The 19,017-nt window shown below is 43.9% G+C and overlaps 1 protein-coding gene across 5 annotated transcripts in view; it reads left to right on the forward strand.

Moving 5' to 3' along the window:
* The window catches only part of loxl3a (lysyl oxidase-like 3a), a 60,000-nt gene extending 45,575 nt beyond the window's left edge, over positions 1-14,425 (forward strand). For 3 of the 5 annotated variants that reach the window (XM_088638200.1, XM_088638202.1, XM_088638203.1), the window contains 7 exons: positions 1,195-1,365; positions 5,754-5,913; positions 7,730-7,973; positions 10,116-10,231; positions 11,717-11,853; positions 12,056-12,167; positions 12,399-14,425. In XM_088638200.1, the coding sequence (XP_088494326.1) occupies positions 1,195-1,365; positions 5,754-5,913; positions 7,730-7,973; positions 10,116-10,231; positions 11,717-11,853; positions 12,056-12,167; positions 12,399-12,472 (1,014 nt within the window). In that variant the 3' untranslated portion in view covers positions 12,473-14,425. Of the gene's footprint in view, positions 1-1,194; positions 1,366-1,758; positions 1,915-5,753; positions 5,914-7,729; positions 7,974-10,115; positions 10,232-11,716; positions 11,854-12,055; positions 12,168-12,398 lie in introns of all 5 variants that reach the window. The other 2 variants (XM_088638204.1, XM_088638201.1) reach the window with 2 other exon arrangements.
* The last annotated feature ends 4,592 nt before the right edge of the window (positions 14,426-19,017 follow it).

The raw sequence follows: 19,017 nt of genomic DNA on the forward strand, positions 1-19,017 counted from the left end.
ATTGTATAATTAACAAAACATCAAACTCAAACTGGTTGCACAACAAAATTGGTACAGTTCACTATTCCTCTAGGTTATTAAACAATAATTCTGTCTATTCATTTAATGAACACAGTTCACCATTAACTATGTGAGACTTGTTTGTTCTTTCCGAAGAAATGTTTCATTTTCAGAACCTGAAACCTGCTTTGCATAAATGCAGATCATGTGCTCTTCTGATAATTATACCAGAACTGTAAGGCCTGATGCACTAACACATTTTTTTTTAAAAAGGTTGCTTCTAGATTTTTAATGCAGTAACGATTTACTTCTTGCAGCACAATGAATCATTTTGGTCAATTATCTGTGGCCCTCTAGTCCTGCTTTAAGCAATGCCAGTGCCTCAGATATTGAGTCAAAGGTTCATTTCCATTTTGCAATAAAGCTGGAAGTCATTACATTCTCCATTGGCCACAATATATGTTGTCCAGGCATCGCTGAAGCAGACTGGACGCTGTTAAACCTAAATATTTAAATATAATTCATGTTAACTATTTACAATGCATGGATCATTTAAACACGTAGAATTGTATAACACCAATATTTAAAGTATTGGTTAACACAGGCCTGTGTTTTCTGAGCAAAATCTGAAATGCTTGTAGAGCAGAAACCAACTGTTACATGTGCAGTTTTGATCGGTGTGGGTATTAAAAGTGGCTTCTTCCAAAATGGAGAGAATCATGAAGCACATGATGTCCCGAAAAAGGTTGAGCTTTCAAGTAACATCTTGTCAAAAGTAAAAAAAAAAAGCACATGTAACAAACATTTCTGTAGAGCTTACATTGGATTGTAAACACGCTTGGCGGACACTTGGATATCTCTGACACAGACCCCTGGGTTCCATTATTTTCTTCAGACGACCAGTTTCCCAGACTGGTGCGTAATACACCCTTTTAAAGAAGAAAATGGTGCATTGATCATTGTGGAAACAGTAGCCCCACAAAAGATCTTTGTTAACCAAAGATCTAGTCTTTTTTTCCATATAAAAGATAAAGAAATCACGAGACACCCAGATGTGCTGTGTCTTGCTTTGGGGTCAGGCGTGTTGAACCCTTGAGGGAGGCAGCGGGCAGCGCCGAGTGTCCGCCACAGCCGAGCGTGTTTCGATCTGGAGCCGCTCTCCGAGCGCTAACCCGTTGTCCCGGCGGCGCGCAGATCCGGCTGTCTGGCGGGCGGACGCGCTACGAGGGCAGAGTGGAGGTGGTGACGGTGGACGGCAATGGCACGGAGAGCTGGGGGCTCGTTTGCGGAGAAGGCTGGGGTACCCGAGAGGCCATGGTGGCCTGCCGCCAGCTGGGGCTGGGATTCGCTAACCACGGCTTGCAAGTAGGTACTGGCTGGAGACGCCTGGCTTCCCGCACCCCGTCTCGTCCTGCCGAGCTGCTCGCATGACACGGCAGAAGCGGGGGGGCCGCACGATGGAAACGGGGGCTCCGTCAGTCCCCTGCAGAACATCCCTTCTGAAGAAGGGGGCTTACCGAAGGGATGCCTTTTCTCGAAAAAGAAAAGAAACCTCAATGCTACAAATTCTTTTAGTTACCAGTCTCCTACTGTCGGGCGTCAGGCAAACTGGCGCTCGGGAAATGGTAAATAAAAGAATTGCGCCAACAGGAGCGTCGCTTTGGTCGCTGCGGTGTAATGGCAGCGGAGGAGTTTGCGATCCAGGCTGGAGGAGGCCGGCGCCTTTGCGTGCTGACACCCCTCAGGGCTCTTCCACAGATCCGGCTGGTTGGCGGACGGTCTGCCTACGAGGGCCGAGTGGAGGTTAAGAGGGGGTCGAAGTGGGGAACTATTTGCAGTGATGGCTGGACAACCAGAGAGGCAATGGTAGCGTGCCGCCAGCTAGGGCTGGGGTACTCCCTGCATGCCGTCACAGTAAGTAAGACGCGGCGTGGTTAGTGTGTACTGAAGAGGGCGGTGGGCTGTGCAATCCATCCACTGGTGCGCCTATCATTTGCAAATTAAGCGACACTCCTAAATAATAATAATAATCCTTACATATTCTGTATATAATGCTTTCCATCCCCAAACCATTGAAGTGCAGCTCCCTCCTGGGTGCTGAAGCAGAAGAAGCATCTCAATTTAACTGCTCTGTAGTATCAGTTGTGGTTGGGGAAAAAAAGAATTTTAGCAGCATTAGTCTGAGGCAATCAAAGATGAACTATGAAATAAAAAATAAAAAAGGTTTACCTAGTGCAAGATGGGAGCAGTGCCTGATCGTGTGTGTCTGTTAACTAGGATGCAACCACATGATTTTCAAATCGTGATCTTACTGTAAGAGAATAACCGAAAAAAACATTCATTCTAAGATGTTGCAACTTCCTTTATTTGAGAGTATGTGGTTACGAATCTGGGCTGATTATACGCTATATTACAATGTAATACAGAGGGTCCCTGTTTGATGTGCTTAATGTGGACATATATACATGTGGAAATATTTCCCTTATGAAATGATGGAGATAGGAGTTAATGAGACTAGGAGGAAGTAATTATTACCTTAGGAGAAAGTTCAACATATTTCCCCTTCAAGAATCAAAATATTTCAACAGTAATAGAGACCAGGACATGACGTTAAGTCTACAGTAGTGTACATTCATGTCATTTTCTCTGTATAAACAGAACGATGGCTGTTAGTGAGCCACTAAGTTGAGCACTAAAATGTTATTTAATCAAAACACCCCGAAGAAAGCAACACACAGCAAACTACTGTAGCGGTCCTCCCTGAACCCGGGAGACCTGAGCTGCAGCTCACTGTCTTGGGGAGGCTAGCCTCAGCTAGGGGCTTGGCGCCTACCAGAGGAGTAGGGGTCCCCCACTTACAACAGAGAGGAAACGGGAAAGCGAGTCTGGTCAGGTACTCAGCTAGGGGGGTCAGGTACTCAGGTTAACGCTACAATACTTTTAACATCTGCTTTTATGTACATTTTATTACTGAATAAAATTACATTAAATGCTTTACATATGATAAATAAGGATGTCTAATATAATGCATCTAATATAATTATATCTAATAATGTTCCTTCTCGAAGATTCTCCCAACCTCTTTGTTAGGGCTCATCCTAAACACATAAAACTATAAAATAATACAGTAATATATCCTAGCGCTCTGGGGTTCACCTGGGTATGCACCCTCCCCGCTGCCACCTCAGGTCAGCCCCCCACCACTGGGGACTCGAACCCGGGCCTCATGCGTCACTCAACAGGGACCCAGCCAGCTGAGCTAAAGGGAAACCTCCCGTCAGCCCGGCGGCTGAGGTCCCTGCTATCCACAGGGAAGGGTGGTGACGTCACCATGCTGGCAAGCCGGCTCGCACAACCTGTCATGTCGGCCGTATGCATTACAATATGTAATAAAAATAATAATAATAATAATAATAATAGCTTACACTTAGATAGCGCTTTTCTGGACACTCCACTCAAAGCACTTTACAGGTAATGGGGACTCCCCTCCACCACCACCAATGTGCAGCCCCACCTGGATGATGCGCCGGCAGCCATAGTGCGCCAGAACGCTCACCACACATCAGCTATCAGTGGGGAGGAGAGCAGAGTAATGAAGCCAGTTCAGAGATGGGGGTTATTAGGAGGCCATGATTGGTGAGGGCCAATGGGAAATTTGGCCAGGACACCGGGGTTACACCCCTACTCTTTTCGAGAAACGCCCTGGGATTTTAATGACCACAGAGAGTCAGGACCTCAGTTTTACATCTCATCTGAAGGACGGCGCCTGTTTCCAGTATAGTGTCCCCGTCACTATACCGGGGCATTAGGACCCACATGGACTGCAGGGTGAGCTCCCCCTACTGGCCCCACTAACACCTCTTCCAGCAGCAACCTTAGCTTCCAAGGAGGTCTCCCATCCAGGTACTGACCAGGCTCACACCTGCTGAACTTGAGTATGAGTTTTCTATAATACAAAGAAATTCTGCAACAATTTTATTAAAAACTTTTATTTTTTGGGCTCCGGACACCTTTTTAAAGTGGAATTTACTTTCTTTACATTGGAGAATTTTTACTTCCGGGGTCGCAAAAAATCAATGGCATAAAAGCAGAGAGCCGTAAAGAGGGGACAATCTGTATTATATGTAATAAAAAACATTTTCACAACAGATAATGCTTAATTAGTATGTTGCGTCGTCACTTTTTAATTTTGGAAGTTTGTTCCTCTGATTAAGGTTCTGAAGTTTAAATTGATACATTTGTTTATTTTCTGATGCGATGAGGCGAAAATCACACTACTCAGTTGTGCAGAAATGTATTGTTTGCCCACCTGTGTCCTTGAAAAAAATATCCTCTTCTCCCATAGAAGCTTCTGCATTATACTGCCACCGACTGTAAAATCTGAGCTGCAGAAAATCAGCATATACCAGTATTTCTGTAGGATTGTGTAGGATAATGGCCTTCTTTAAATAATACATGTATTTGGTAAACTAATAACACATTACACACATGACTGCAGACAAAATACAGTAGATGCATTAGACGCAAACATCGTAAATGCTCTAGTTTTGTAATGAGCCCACACTTTTTTCCAATATGTCACATTTTCTCACATTGCGTTTACATAATTTGAATATATGGCAGCCCACGCATAAAGACCAGTTTTAGGTTCTGCGTGGTGCACAGGTCAGTTACGTGATGGGCCTACAGACGCTGAACCAGAGCTTTTCTGTCTTTACAAAAGGAGAGAAAGATTCGTCTGACAGTTGCCAGAGTGACGTTTGCCCTAGAGCTTTTTTTTTATGAAGTGCACTTCCTGGTACAACTTTTGTACAAAATATAGCCTTTTGGAAGGCGAATTAACAAACATCACTGTTGACCTCGGAGTCCTAACACTTGTTAATTTCACGATAAAGCCTTAGCCAATAGTGTTGAAAACTGATTGGAAATATATCTCTATTTCCTTTTTTCGTATTTATGCACAAATTTGATTTAAATCACTTTAATTCTCCCAAGAATTCTGCCTTATGGAGTATTGTGCTGCAACTTTTTTTTTGTCTCCTTTGAGTAAACATTAGTAACATTTAGTAAACTACTTCAATTCTGTCCTAAAATTGCAAACGCTGTGGTGAAACCCAATGTTGTGGAAGAGTTGAGTATCGGATGTTAGGGTGTGTTACTGTTTTGGTTTTTTTTTTGTTTTCCTGTTTTTCATGCAGAAATGCTTAACACTTTTTTTAACTTTCAGAAACCCATATTAAATAAACCCACAAATAATTAGTCAAAACATTCTTAGAAAAGAAATTATTGCCTAGAGTTTTGATGTTAAGGACACTTGTTTCTGAGGTGATATGAGATCACATTGTCCTGAGACCCCAGCTAAAAGGTCTCGGCATGGAGTGGAAAATCATTTCAAGCCTTGTGCACTAGAGGATGCAAAGGCACTAACGTAAACCTGCCTCGGAAGACTTGATGTTTAACCAGTAAAACAAAGTTAAAGTACACGTCAGGTGTAAATAAATAAATATGGTAGACAAGTGGGATGGGCCTGTGGGATTGACTGAGCAGTTTGTTTGATATAATTTGATATTTAATGACATATTATGAATGATATGATGTAAACATTCGTATGATAATATTTTTAGCACGAGACAGTATTTCTCCCTCACTGCCACGGCCAAATGAAAAGTAATTTCTATTCCGGGCCCCCCGGGCGGCTGCTGCCGCCACGCCTAACCGCCCGCCTGCCCTCTCTGTGTGTCCCCGTCGCCAAGGAGACGTGGTACTGGGACAGCAGCAACGTGACGGAGATGGTGACGAGCGGCGTGAGGTGCACGGGCGACGAGATGGCGCTTAGCCACTGCCAGGCCCACGCCGCCTTCCAGTGCCAGAAGGCCAGCCCGCGCTTCGCCGCCGGCGTCATCTGCTCCGAGAGTGAGTGGGAGGGGAGGGGAGGCCGTCCCGCTGGGGCCCTTGGAGATGGGTGACGGCACGTCGCTTCCTGGGCTTCCTCTGGTTTTTCAACAAAGTCGGCATGATCTGAGGTTATTGTGGACGGGTGGGAATGGCAATAATGATCATTGTTTCTTTCCTCACATCGAGTTAAGTATCTGTCTCGGGTGGATTGTGACGGAGGGTGTTTGTTGTGGTTCCGTGCTGCCTTACCGCGCTGCAGCCTGATCTCGTCGGCTCTCGGGAGCTGAGCAAGGTTGGGCCTGCTCAGTTCTAGGATGGGGGACCTTCCAGGGGGAAAACAAAAACAAAACCAGGTTGCCGCCGCCAGTGGTGTTGGTGCACCCGCAGGTGGAGATCTGCCCCCTGGAACAGAGTTTCCAAACCAGTGCCCGTCTGGTGACGCTGGAGGTGCTGTAGGAGGTGTCACCCTTTGGATGAGGTGTTGAGCTAGCACCCTGATTACTTTGTCATCAAAGATCCCATGACACCCACCCTGGGACTGCACAAACTGCCCTCTTCTAACGTTCCCCCTTAGTTTCGTTTTGTCACCTCTCCACCTCGTCTGCTGTGTCTTGGCAAGCCATGGCTGCCGAGCATCAGCCAGGTGGCTGCTGGTCATCTCCCAAATCAAAAGGAGACACTGTGCCTTCACAGGACTTCTGAGAAGATTTATTTAACTGTTTGTTCTTCCCTCACTTATGTTGTACCCCGGCGTAATGTGCTTCAGTCAGATTGCTCTAGTAAAATGCTGCTGTATAAACAAGCCTCCAGGTCATTATTTGTCAATGAGACTTTGTTCTCAAATGACTTACCTGGTAAAATAGGAAATAAAAATGATATATTTGCTCTGCCAGCATCTTTGTCTGAGTGAGTGTGTTATAGGAGGCTTATCATATTAAATACTTCATATGTAGGATTTGGCGGAGGGGTTAGCATTACTGGGTTGAATTCCTGGCATGTTATCGGTGTGTAGTTTGCATGTTCTCCCTGTGTTCATGTGGATTTGTCCTGGCTGCTCCAGTTTCTTCCTGCAGTCCAAAGACATGATGGTTGTCCATCGTGTCCGACGATGACAATTGTACTTTGTGCAGCTCATTGGTTTGGAAGATGAGCTGCACGAAGAAACCTGTGTGGGAGAGCTTTTTGAAGTGGGAAAGCCGTTACACTGGGGCAGTCCCACTCTCTCGACCTCAGAAGCCTGGGTCCAGCGCTACGAGTAGTCGTCACGACTGGAGACTCACTTGGTTGCAGTGGATGGCCATGACGCCTTGTCATGCCCTTGTCATGCCCTTCACTTTCTACGGAGCGTTGCGACAGTTTAGTGTCCCATCGCTATACTGGGGTATTAGAACCCACACAGACCACAGGGTGAGCGCCCCCTACTGGCCGCACTAACACTAATACCTCTTCAAGCAGCAACCTTAGCTTTCCCCAGGAGGTCTCCCATCTAGTTACTGACCAGGCTCACACCTGCTGAGCTGCAGTGGGCTGCCAGTTGTGAGCTGCAGGATGATATGGCTGCTGGCTTCCAAAGACATACTGGAAGATTGACTGGCTTCTGGGAAAATTCGCTCTCATTTGGATGAATCTTGCATCTTGCCTTGTGCCTGCTGCTTGCCAGGATAGGCTCTGGCTCCCCCGCAACCCTGTACTGGATAAAGAGGTTAGAAGAGGGATGAATGGATGGGTGGGAATCCACACACACTTGTCATGCGTTTGTCTTCTGCCTTACTCTCTATCGCTCATACCTGGCCCTGAGCGGTTCTGCTTGCTATCCCTGCCTTTGCCGTCCCAGCTGCCTCGGACCTCATCCTGAACGCGCCCCTGGTGCAGCAGACCGTCTACATCGAGGACCGGCCCCTCCACATGCTCTACTGTGCCGCCGAGGAGGACTGCCTGGCCAAGTCGGCTGCCAAGGCCAACTGGCCGTACGGGCACCGCCGCCTGCTGCGCTTCTCCTCGCAGATCCACAACATCGGGCGCGCCGACTTCCGCCCCAAGGCGGGCCGCCATTCCTGGGTGTGGCATGAGTGCCATAGGTAAATGGGGGGCCCATCATGGCTTGTGGGTGTCTGCTAACCTGTGTGTCCCGCAGCATGTTCGAGAGGCTCGGTGTAACTCATCAGCATGGACCCCTGCAGCAGGGGTCTCCCACTCCCTTCCTGGGGGGCCTTGTTCCAACCTGAGCAGCTGCATTAATCTCACTGCCTCATTGTTTTCTAAATTCGACAACAGGATAGGATGCTTCCAGGTCTTTTACAGCTGGTTACACAACAGCTTCACTTGACTAAAGCTGCAGGTTAGAAGTTGTACAATTTTGCATCTGATTAAATAATCAGACCAACTCAGCTAATTATTGTATGTTTATATTGTACAGTACAGTATATAAATATCGTTCTTCTCCTCCTCCTCCTTCAACTTCTTCCCCTTCCCCTTCTCCTCCTTTTCCTTCTTCTTCTTGCAACTGAGAGGGTGGTGGGAACACAAACCCGAAGGCACTACAGGCCCCCCAAGAACTGGGTTAGAGGCTCCAGCACCTCAGCATGATCCTAGTGTGGCACACGCCCCTGTCTCGCGCGGTTGACTTACTGTCCAGTGTTTTCACTCTGCTGTTGTCTGCTCTGTGGCAGAGAATCGTTTCTGTGTTGCAGGTGCAGGTGCGCTGGTGAACTTAATATCTTGTGAGGCATGGCCATGAGCTAATTTTGTTCAAATACTGGCAGCTGTCCAGTCATGTTTTTTGTCACGTTTGAATGTCTGTGAGTTTTTGGCGAAGAAGATTTAACTCATCCTGTCCCTCATCTAACAAGTAATATTTAGTGTATATTTTGTTCTGTTTTCTGTAATATTGGAGCTCATAATTTTGAATCATGCAAAAACGTTTTCCACATTTAAAATGACGCTATAATGTTTTATAAATGGTACTTAAAAAAAATTCAAAAGAACATGTGAACTGTGAAAGAAATTGATTTTCTTCTCACAAATTTCTAAATTCTTTCTACAAAGGATATTGCCTTGTGCAGTCCAGTCAAATTAATTTTTAAACTTCTTAACTAATAAAATCACTATACTGTTATTATATTGCTCAAAGATAAGAAACTTTACATTCTTTGAATTATCGTAACTGCTTAAAAATATTTGTGGTTGGGTCATTCCGCTACTAGGTAGAGGACTAGGTCACAAAGTTTATTTTATGATCATGCAGGAGTATCTCAGTATTTTTAGTAATAATTATCATTGCTGCTGCTGAATTATGTTGAAAGCCTTTTACGGGACATTTCAGGTTTGTTGCTCCAAGTCATAGTGTGCCCTGTATTTGCTCCATGGATTCTATCCACAACCAGTTTTATAATCCATCATCCATATCCCATTTTTCCTGGTTAGGTGGAGGACTCCCAGACCTTTGGCTCTGTTAAGAAACAGATGGACAAAATTTTAGATTCACCCGGTCACTAATTTATCAATTGAGCTAGATGAGCCACAAAGATTTCTTATGTTTTTATAATCCATGGGATTGAGTCGTTTTGGGGAGTCAGAAGTGTGATCCAAGAAAAAAAACTTGTTGACTGAGGGGCTGTTGGGCAGTTCTGTTATATAGAAACGGCTCAGTGTTGCAGTAAGTAGATGTTAGTGCTCTGGACTCATAACTGGGAGGCTATGTGTTCAAAACGTGAGTGGAGTCAAGGCACTTTGCTTTGGTTTCTTCGATAAAGGTAGTTAAAATGGGTACATTTATAATTCACTGTGCAAGTGAGCCACCGTGATTGTGGAATGTTGCTCTGGAAAGGGAAGAGCAACTAGACACATTCTAGCATGTTTAAGGAAATGTGCTCCATAGACAGACTGAAGGAATTGAACCTTGTTTAGAGTCTGGAAGAGGGGAGACTGAGGGGAAATTATACAAATATTCAAAATCCCGAAAGGCATTGAAAAGTCAGTAGGAGTATAGTTCAAGGCACCCAGCTATGTTGTTGAAGCCAGTACCCTGGCTTCTTTCAAGAAACAGCTAGGTGAGATCTGTGGATTAATTAATTTATTAAATACCGATAAGGCGAGATGGGGAAATGGCCTCCTGTCATTTGTAGTCTTGTGTTCCAGTACTGCCTGTTGAATGGTAATGTGGACAGGGGCCCCGGCATTTTCCATTTGAAAGCCTTAAGTTTCTGTGCTTGACTCTTCAGGCATTATCACAGCATGGACATCTTCACTCATTATGACCTCCTGTCAGTGAACGGCTCAAAGGTGGCAGATGGACACAAGGCCAGCTTCTGCCTTGAAGACACAGAATGTCAAGAAGGTAGGAACAGTTAAAATGAACTCATTTGAACCCAAAAGCTAAAATAGGAATCACATGTATTATAAAGGCACTTTAATTATCATATGTTTCCATAAGCATGGAACAGCTGAAGGTTTATTCCATGCTGAGAAGAAAAGAGAGACAACTTTTCGGCTGTGTGGGCTACTTCATGTGGCAACTTCATGATTTTCATGAATTTCATGATTGACACTGCCCAGGACTGGGTTATCGTCCAGTGTATCAGATCATAGAGAAAGTAGATTGAAGATAACATTTACTGTAACAGTGCAGCAGTGGGAGGAGCCACAGCGAGCACTGGTCAAAGACGACGCCCCATCTGAGGGGTCAGCGACAACCCAAAAAAAAGGAAGAAGAAAAAACGCACACTGCTTTGCACAGTGGCGTCCAGACTGGACTGTCCCTCTTCAGCGGGGTCCAGCCCGGGGGAAAAGGAGCGAGGCCAAAACAAAAGAAAACTCAACCCGATCCGGTGAATCGTCACAGCGGGACAGGAGAAAGGAAAAATAAAATAAAAAGAAACGGAAAAGAAGGCCTTACGCGCTCCCCGCTGTCCCCTCCGGGACTGTTCTCCCCTTGCGGGGTCTGCTCATCACCCGGGGGGGGGGTGCTCAGTGTGTCTTAAAGGGCCCCCACAGCTGCGGCTCATCCAAAATCAGCCAGGGCAGCTCTGGTTGCTAAGGCAACAAGTCGCCCTTAATCCAGGGCTCCACCTCCACACTGGACACACCCCTGCGTAATGCCACAATACGTTTACTTTATGAAATTACAACAAAGTTCTAATACAACTTTGTGAGGAAGGGCAGATCCTAACCCCATACCCTTCTGCTCACCTAAATATCTAGCATTCTTGTAGCGAATCTCTGCTCAGGTGTTGCTGAGACGCCTACCTTACCTTCATCGAGCCGTTCCTCGAGTGGACTCCCTCTTGCCTCTTCAGCCCCACTCTTCTGCTTGTCACTAAAGACAGCGGCTGTGTGCCTCCATACCGTCTGAAATCATTCTGTCTGGCACCTGAGGCTTCCCGTAGCACACCTGTCTCATACCTCTCCTGCCTCCCCATCCACTCCCCTGCAGAATCTCCTGGCTCACTCATCGCAATGCACAGGAGGGGTCTGGGCAGCCTCGCCATTCCAGAGCTAGCTGAGCTACACAAAATATACTCTCCACCTCTCGTCATTTTTCAGGATCCAATCAAAATACTGAAATCATTAATTCATTCATTCATCATTCACCCCAGCTGTACATGGTATAGATGTCCTTTACATATTGTATTAACCTGTTCATTTAACTCAGTGGAATGTTTTTTTTATTAGGAGTTTGATTTGTTCTCCAAACTAAGTGTGCAAGCCAGATGTTGCATCATTTTGTCTTTTCGGAATATGCTTTGGGATTTGGGATTTCAGCGGTGTCCAAGGCCAACAGCTGATTCCCTTTTCCCTCTTGCTTTTCACGTTTGCTTCCAAGGGGTTTCTAAACGGTATGAGTGCGCAAACTTTGGCGAGCAGGGCATCACAGTGGGCTGCTGGGATTTGTATCGCCATGATATTGACTGCCAGTGGATTGACATGACTGATGTCAGGCCAGGGAACTACATCTTACAGGTAACTATGGAAGACAGAAGAATAGAATCGATATGTACAGTAAAAGGTGGCTCTCAAGCACAGTGAGAGCCCGGAATAAGGTTTAGTGCAGGCTGTGGAAAGAAAACACTAGGATATTCTCCAATGTTACAGTGCTAAGGATTGCCTGCTTCTTGACCTGGCTTTTAGTTCACGCTTTGTGTGTTTTCTTTGCGAATCGCAGGTTGTTATAAACCCAAACTATGAAGTGGCCGAGAGTGACTTCACCAACAACGCCATGAAATGCAATTGCAAATACGACGGCCATCGGATCTGGTTGCACAACTGCCACATTGGTAAGATGTGACGGGCAAAAGGGAGCCATTTATTCTAATGGCATGTTCTTCGACTTTGTATAGCGTGTCCAATGTGCAGTGGGACAGGAGGTGGCACTGTAAGTCATAAATGCACCTGAGATCTTTTGAATTAACTGTTTAAATGAAAATGGTAGCATGGAGCCCCAACAGAGTAATGAAATAATTATTTGGATATTTTAGCAAATGATTGTTCCTAACTCTTGTCTCCAGGGGATGCTTTCAGTGAAGAGGCAGAGAGGAGGTTCGAACAGTATCCTGGACAGCTCAACAACCAAATCTCCTAACTCTGCAGGGTGTCCAACACATGGACTTCAAAGATGCAGACAAGCATGTGGGCAGGGGGATTCATGACACCAAATCTGCATTTGTGTCTATTGACCCAACACTTCCAAACCATCATTGAGTGCTTGTCCATCCGATACTTCTAATGAATGTGATGATGAAGTGATGATCAATCTTGGGGCATCAAGACTTACCGTATTTTTGGTATTATAGCTAAACCTAAGACTTACGAGAGGACTATGTGATAGCTTTATACAGTTGTCAGTACAGTATATACTTGAATATGTAGTGACTCTTTCTTATTGAAAATGACTTTATTTCTTCATTATGTAAAACAGGCAGCTTTGTATATGCATCAAAGCTAAAAATATTTAGGACTTTAAGCTACCTTGGGTTACTTTTTATTTTCTGAATAATTATTTTTGGTGTCTGCACAGCTAATATGAATTGTGTTTTACTTCTGATCAACTTTTAACACATTAAGATTTGGAACTGGTGGATTTTCAGTTTAAAAAGCAAAAAAGGATACTACTCACCTGTAATGCCATTTAAATTCTGGAGATTAAAAAGGTCATAATTTGATAAGTCAGTGGGATAAATGCCATTGATGGAGGTAAACAAATGTATGTTAAATACCCTTTTAACATGTTCAACGTAAGAAATGGAAGCTTCTAAGCGAACTCTGTCGGGACATTGAAATATTCAGCTCTTTGGCACTGCTCATATTTGGTGTTTATACCAAAAATGTTTGATTTGAACATGTTCTATGGTAATTTGAGTATCTTCTATGGTAAAAGAGAAGTGTGTCTCTTTTTAATATATTGTTAAATGCTGAAGGGAGTAATATGACTTAAAAATATTTCAAATAGTGGCATGTCAGGACAGTACATACAATATAATTACTATAAATAATTGCTTTATGCTGGAGATACATCTTTGTATAGATTCAACTTAACCCTTTTAATATGGGTTGAAAGGTGTTGCATCCAAACTGTCATCTAAGAAAATAATACTTGACCTCCACCGTAACTGTGCAGCCTAGAAGAAAAGGGATGGACAGTTACAGAGTGCAGCTGTTTTAATATCATACCTGGGTAAGAACCAGTAGAAACACGTTAGGAAATAAGTGTTCAAACCACCTTCATTCCCCTGTGTGGCTGGAAAGTGATCAGACACCTTGACAATCTCACAATGAGAGCTTCCTGACAGGAGAACAGTCTATTAAATCAGCTATAGGAAACTCACTCCAACAACACAGTAGCCTAATTAGCTGGAGTAAAATTTTAACTGATAGATCGCCCCTCTGATTAAAAAAAAAACATGGTTGGATCACTGTCAAATACCCGCATTGAGGTTTGTAGAAACATCGAAGACTTTTTCCAGTTTTCAGCGGCAGGCCATGCTGGTTTGGTTCAGTATGCGGTTCTGTCCCTTTGCCCATGTGTCAGCCTGCACTGAAGAGCCTTTGTAGCTTTTAAGAAACGACGACTGTTTTTTTAATGGACGTGGAGGTTATCAGTTTGTCAGCAGCAATCGTAGCAGAAGAGGAATTGTATGTTGTGCTTGGTGCCAGGAAATGATTCTAACACAATTTAAAATATAAAAGCAAGTGTTGCTGCCTTTTTTTTGCTTTACTTTGGACCTTCGTCTGCCACTTTGGAGCCTCGTATATCCTTTATTTTCATGTCAAACATTTCTTTTTTTGGATAGGGATATGGGAGGGGAGCTACTACAGGAACCTCCACTTTCATGTACACAGACTCCTTATTGACTTTGTATTGCACTATTTATTGTCTATTTTAAAGGTGCTCAAAATGTGCAGTACAACTCTAAAATCGACTATATATTATGGTTGTTGTTCATAGGTGCTATTTATGCCAAAGGAAGAGAGTATCATATTGTACATCTGTACGCAGCTCAAAATGAAGAAAAATAAAATCAGGAACCATCTGAAATTGCTTCATGATTCCCATTTACTTTCATTCTGGACATCTAATAGCCTTACAGTAAGAGGGGAAATGAGGCTTTTATGGAAAAAAACATGGCATGGTATCACCATGTGTGGCATCATAAAAGTCAAAACCTTTAAGAAACATCTTGGAAAGATGCAAAGGAACAGGTAGTGCCTCGTTTCATGCTGTGAGGTAAAGAAAAGAAACACAATGTTTGAGCTGTGGAGTCTTCAGGTATGAAGCTTAGAACAAAAATGACCCACAGATATTAAGCCCAGCTGTTTTGAGTGTGTTCTTATAACCTGAAGAAGACTCCATAACTAAAACGTACTGTAGTCCTTCTTTACTTGACCTTTCAGCTCGGGATAAACGTTCACCAGTTCCTTTGCAGCCTACACATGCTGACACAGCTCCCTGCTCAAACATCTTGGGAAGACGACATCGTGGACATGAACTTGATGTAGATTTCTGTTCTCTTTCAAATCTTATTGCTAGATAAGTTGAAACCTCATGGCACGTTTGAAAACTAACCCAAAAGGAATGTCAGTTATCATGTTAAATGTGTTACGTCATTAAAACTGACAGCATGTTGTTATTTTGTGTAATACTATAGGACCCATTACCGCCTTGATGCTTTTAATAAGGTGAGACAGGTTACAAAAACCCAGGAGGAACATCACACTTCTTGAGTTGCTAATTGAAAGTCTCATCCAGTTATGTCTTCAGTGTTCCTGGGGAATCAGCTTCAACAGTATGGCTTGGAAACTAGTTCAAGACACCCATCACCTGAATTGTTTGAGGAAAATCACGCAGCTCTTTACTCTATACAGGACAATATTTTTTCTACTTATCTATAATTCAAATTTCTTGACAAATGTTGAATTATTTGTGACCTATTGCTGTATTCAGTGGTATATTCAGATACAAACCTGTGTTATGTTTAGGAATGCAGGTAAAAGGTAAATTCCAGACCAGAACCACAGTTGGTCACCAGGTGGACCTAGAGAGCAAGTATAGGAATATGTAAAGATCTGACCTAATACTTGGAAAATCCACAGACCATATTGTTGAAGCTAAATATAATTATTAACTAAGTTTCACTGTGAGTGAGCAATCTATAGATAGGAGCCATCCTCTGGAGACAGTCAAGATGAAACTGAGTGTAGGTAGGAAACGTAGGAAAGCAGGAATTAGGGAAAGGCATTTGATTTTCTCATTTCGGAAACTTTACCAAGGAGTGTTTGTGTTTTCCTTTTTAGCCAGAGCTGTGTAAAAAAAAATCTTCCCTGAGTCTTGGGCTTCAAAGAGTCCTTGTAAAGTAACTGACTTGTACACTTTAACTCAACTCTATAAAACACCAAGTGGGGATTCAGATATTACAGGTAATGAAAAGCTTTTCAGAATTGAATATAATCCCCAACTGCTGTAGTTACTGGGCCCAAGGTCTTGCTGGAGTGTCGTCTGAAACGTGTCTTTGTGAGCTCTGCCTTGAGTTCTAAAACTGTGAGTTGGTTTGTTTTACTGCTGGGGTGTGAATTACACTCTTGTTCAGAGCTTTACCTTCCTGCTTCACCAGCAGTTAATGTGCAATGGCCATTTATATATACAGTATATACATGCTTGTATATATAAAGACATAAATTTACTAAAGGGATACCTATTTTCCCAGCAGGAATGGTATTACTTTCAGCACATTCAAACAAGCCTGAGGTTGTTTAATACTTCCAACCAAAGGCATGAAATATTAACAGTTAGGCTGTACAATCTTAGCTCAGTTTGTACTCTGGATATTTAGATGGAGTTCCTTAGAACATTTGGAGACTGAACATTTCTTCACATTTAATTCATTAATGCATAAACACTATCAAAAATGGACCCAGAGGACACAAGTGGAAATTGTCATACTCATGCTTGCTGGAGATCCAGCAATCCCAACACCAGAATCGCCACTAACAGCACTCATTCAGTCAATCAATTAATTACCGTGATAATGCACTAGGGTGTACAATCAGTGCCACCTTTTAGACTGTACCTTCCTTTGCAATTTAAAACCTGTCTCCATTCTCTGGTGCTTAGTCTTAGTCTCTGGTTACTAGTCTTACAAGTTTCTTACCTTCTGTGACGTGACCGTGTTCATTTTGACTTTGCTTTCCTGGATGTCCCCTAAGCTGAACGTTATTGTTTGTTTCTGGCTCTGACCCCGGCTTGTTTTTTCAGCTTCCATTCTGTATTTCCCTGTGGTGCTTTACTCCCACCTCTTCCTGGATTTGACTTAAGCCTGTCCCTGGTTTAGGACATCGGATGGCATTTGCGCCTGACTGCTTGCCTGCTACTTCTCCACTTGAATCTAGTCTCCAGTTTTCCACATCTCCGCAACTGTGAGGACAGAGGTACTACAGAAACTTTCATTTGCCAAACCAGTTTATACCATACGGTGTCGCGGGAAGCCGGAGCCTACCGGGCAAGCAACGAGCGCAAGGCAGGGTACACCCTGGAGGGGGCGCCAGTCCATCGCAGGCCAAGTGCAAGCCAGTCATACAGGGGGACAATCTGGTAAAGGGCGGGGGGGGGAATTTGGCCCGGACTCTGAGATAACTCCCTACTCTTATCGAGAAATGCCCACTGAGAGTCAGGACCTCGATTTAACATCTCATCCAAATGACTGGACTGGACAATCTTAAATATTTGTTGTGCCAAATCATCAGCCTACATTTTCTCATGGTGTTTATTGTGACATGGACTCTGATAATTGGATTCACACTGTCCGTACATCTGATTCCTGACCTCCCTATTGCCTGTGCACACTACACTGTTCATACCTGATTCCTGATCTCCCTATCACCTGTGCACACTACACTGTTCATACCTCTGATTCCTGACATCCCTATCGCCTGTGCACACTACACTGTTCATACCTCTGATTCCTGACCTCCTCATAGCCTGTGCACACTGCACTGTCCATACCTCTGATTCCTGACCTCCTCATAGCCTGTGCACACTAGAGTGTCCACACCTCTGATTCCTGACCTCCCTATCGCATGTGCACACTGCACTGTCCATACCTCTGATTCCTGACCTCCCTATCGCCTGTGCACACTACACTGTCCATACCTCCGATTCCTGACCTCCTCATAGCCTGTGCACTCTAGAGTGTCCACACCTCTGATTCCTGACCTCCCTATCGCATGTGCACACTGCACTGTCCATACCTCTGATTCCTGACCTCCCTATCGCCTGTGCACACTACACTGTCCATACCTCCGATTCCTGACCTCCTCATAGCCTGTGCACACTAGAGTGTCCACACCTCTGATTCCTGACCTCCCTATCGCATGTGCACACTGCACTGTCCATACCTCTGATTCCTGACCTCTCTATCGCCTGTGCACACTGCAGTCCACACCTCTGATTCCTGACCTCCCTATCGCCTGTGCACACTGCACTGTCCACACCTCTGATTCCTGACCTCCCTATCGCCTGTGCACACTACTGTCCATACAGTGAGTGAATTTTGCTCCTGCGTGTCATGGGGCTTGTCTGTCTTCTGTAAGGACTTGAGAAGGGGGGACACATTTAGCTCAGGCAATTGACAAATTTAACCCTTTCACAACCATTGCCGCCCCTTTGTGGTGTCCACACCCCTCTTGCAGCTGCATCTCACAGTCATCTCTGTCTCTCTGGTCCGATTGCTCCAGCTGCCCTGCTCGTGGCTGCACACAGTCGACCTGGAGGGCGTGCCAGCTAGTTCCTGCAATGGCTAAATCTGCACCGCGGTGGGGGTTCAGGCAGAGTTCACTAATGAGCTCTTCCGGATATCTCCATCCAAAAAGCCCCTCACTCAGCAGACGACAAAACGCAACAGGCTCATATTACTAATTCTTCCTGCCTTTTTATTAAAACCCCCATATAACATCAATTTCTTAAAAATAATTAATCCTGCCAATAATAGGCAAATAATACATAAAAGCTAGAAATATAATAACCTAAATAAAAAATAGAAATACTAAAAATGAAATCCACCCTTATTTTGAACAATACATTTGAAATCAGAGATCAGCTATTTTTGTAGAACTGTTAGTTCTTGTAAACTATTTTTAATAATATATAAAACTGTTAGTTTTTGTATATTACTCTAAAGTATGTATTTTTGTAAAGGGATTGCTGGGCAGTCAAATACAAGCACTTGACGTTACATTAATCAATGTGACTATTGATTGATAATCAGCGCTGCTGGTTAAAATATTAACATTTTAGCTGAGGTGATAAACAATGCCAAAACCGGGTGTGTTTAGTTACTAGACAGCACTCCTCCATGTCTCGGCTGCATGCAGATGAGGCGCCAACCATCAAAACCACACAGAAAATATAGGAGACAGGACTAAACAGAAATAAATACTCTGAAGTTATGTTCGACCACTGCAGAACAATTTACTCCCAAGGTTAAGAATATCAGGTGTCTTTCCAGTGATCTGGAGCACTGCACCTGATCTCAAGTAAAAATTGCAGTTGTTACTTTTTAAAAATAAATAGAAAGTGATAAAATTGTTACAGAAGTACTATCTTGTAAATACTTTCTGCAGAACAATTCCAGAACC

This window comes from Lepisosteus platostomus, chromosome 1 (genome assembly GCF_059453375.1).
Source record: "Lepisosteus platostomus isolate fLepPlt1 chromosome 1, fLepPlt1.hap1, whole genome shotgun sequence".
In the NCBI taxonomy this organism is placed as follows: domain Eukaryota; kingdom Metazoa; phylum Chordata; class Actinopteri; order Semionotiformes; family Lepisosteidae; genus Lepisosteus; species Lepisosteus platostomus.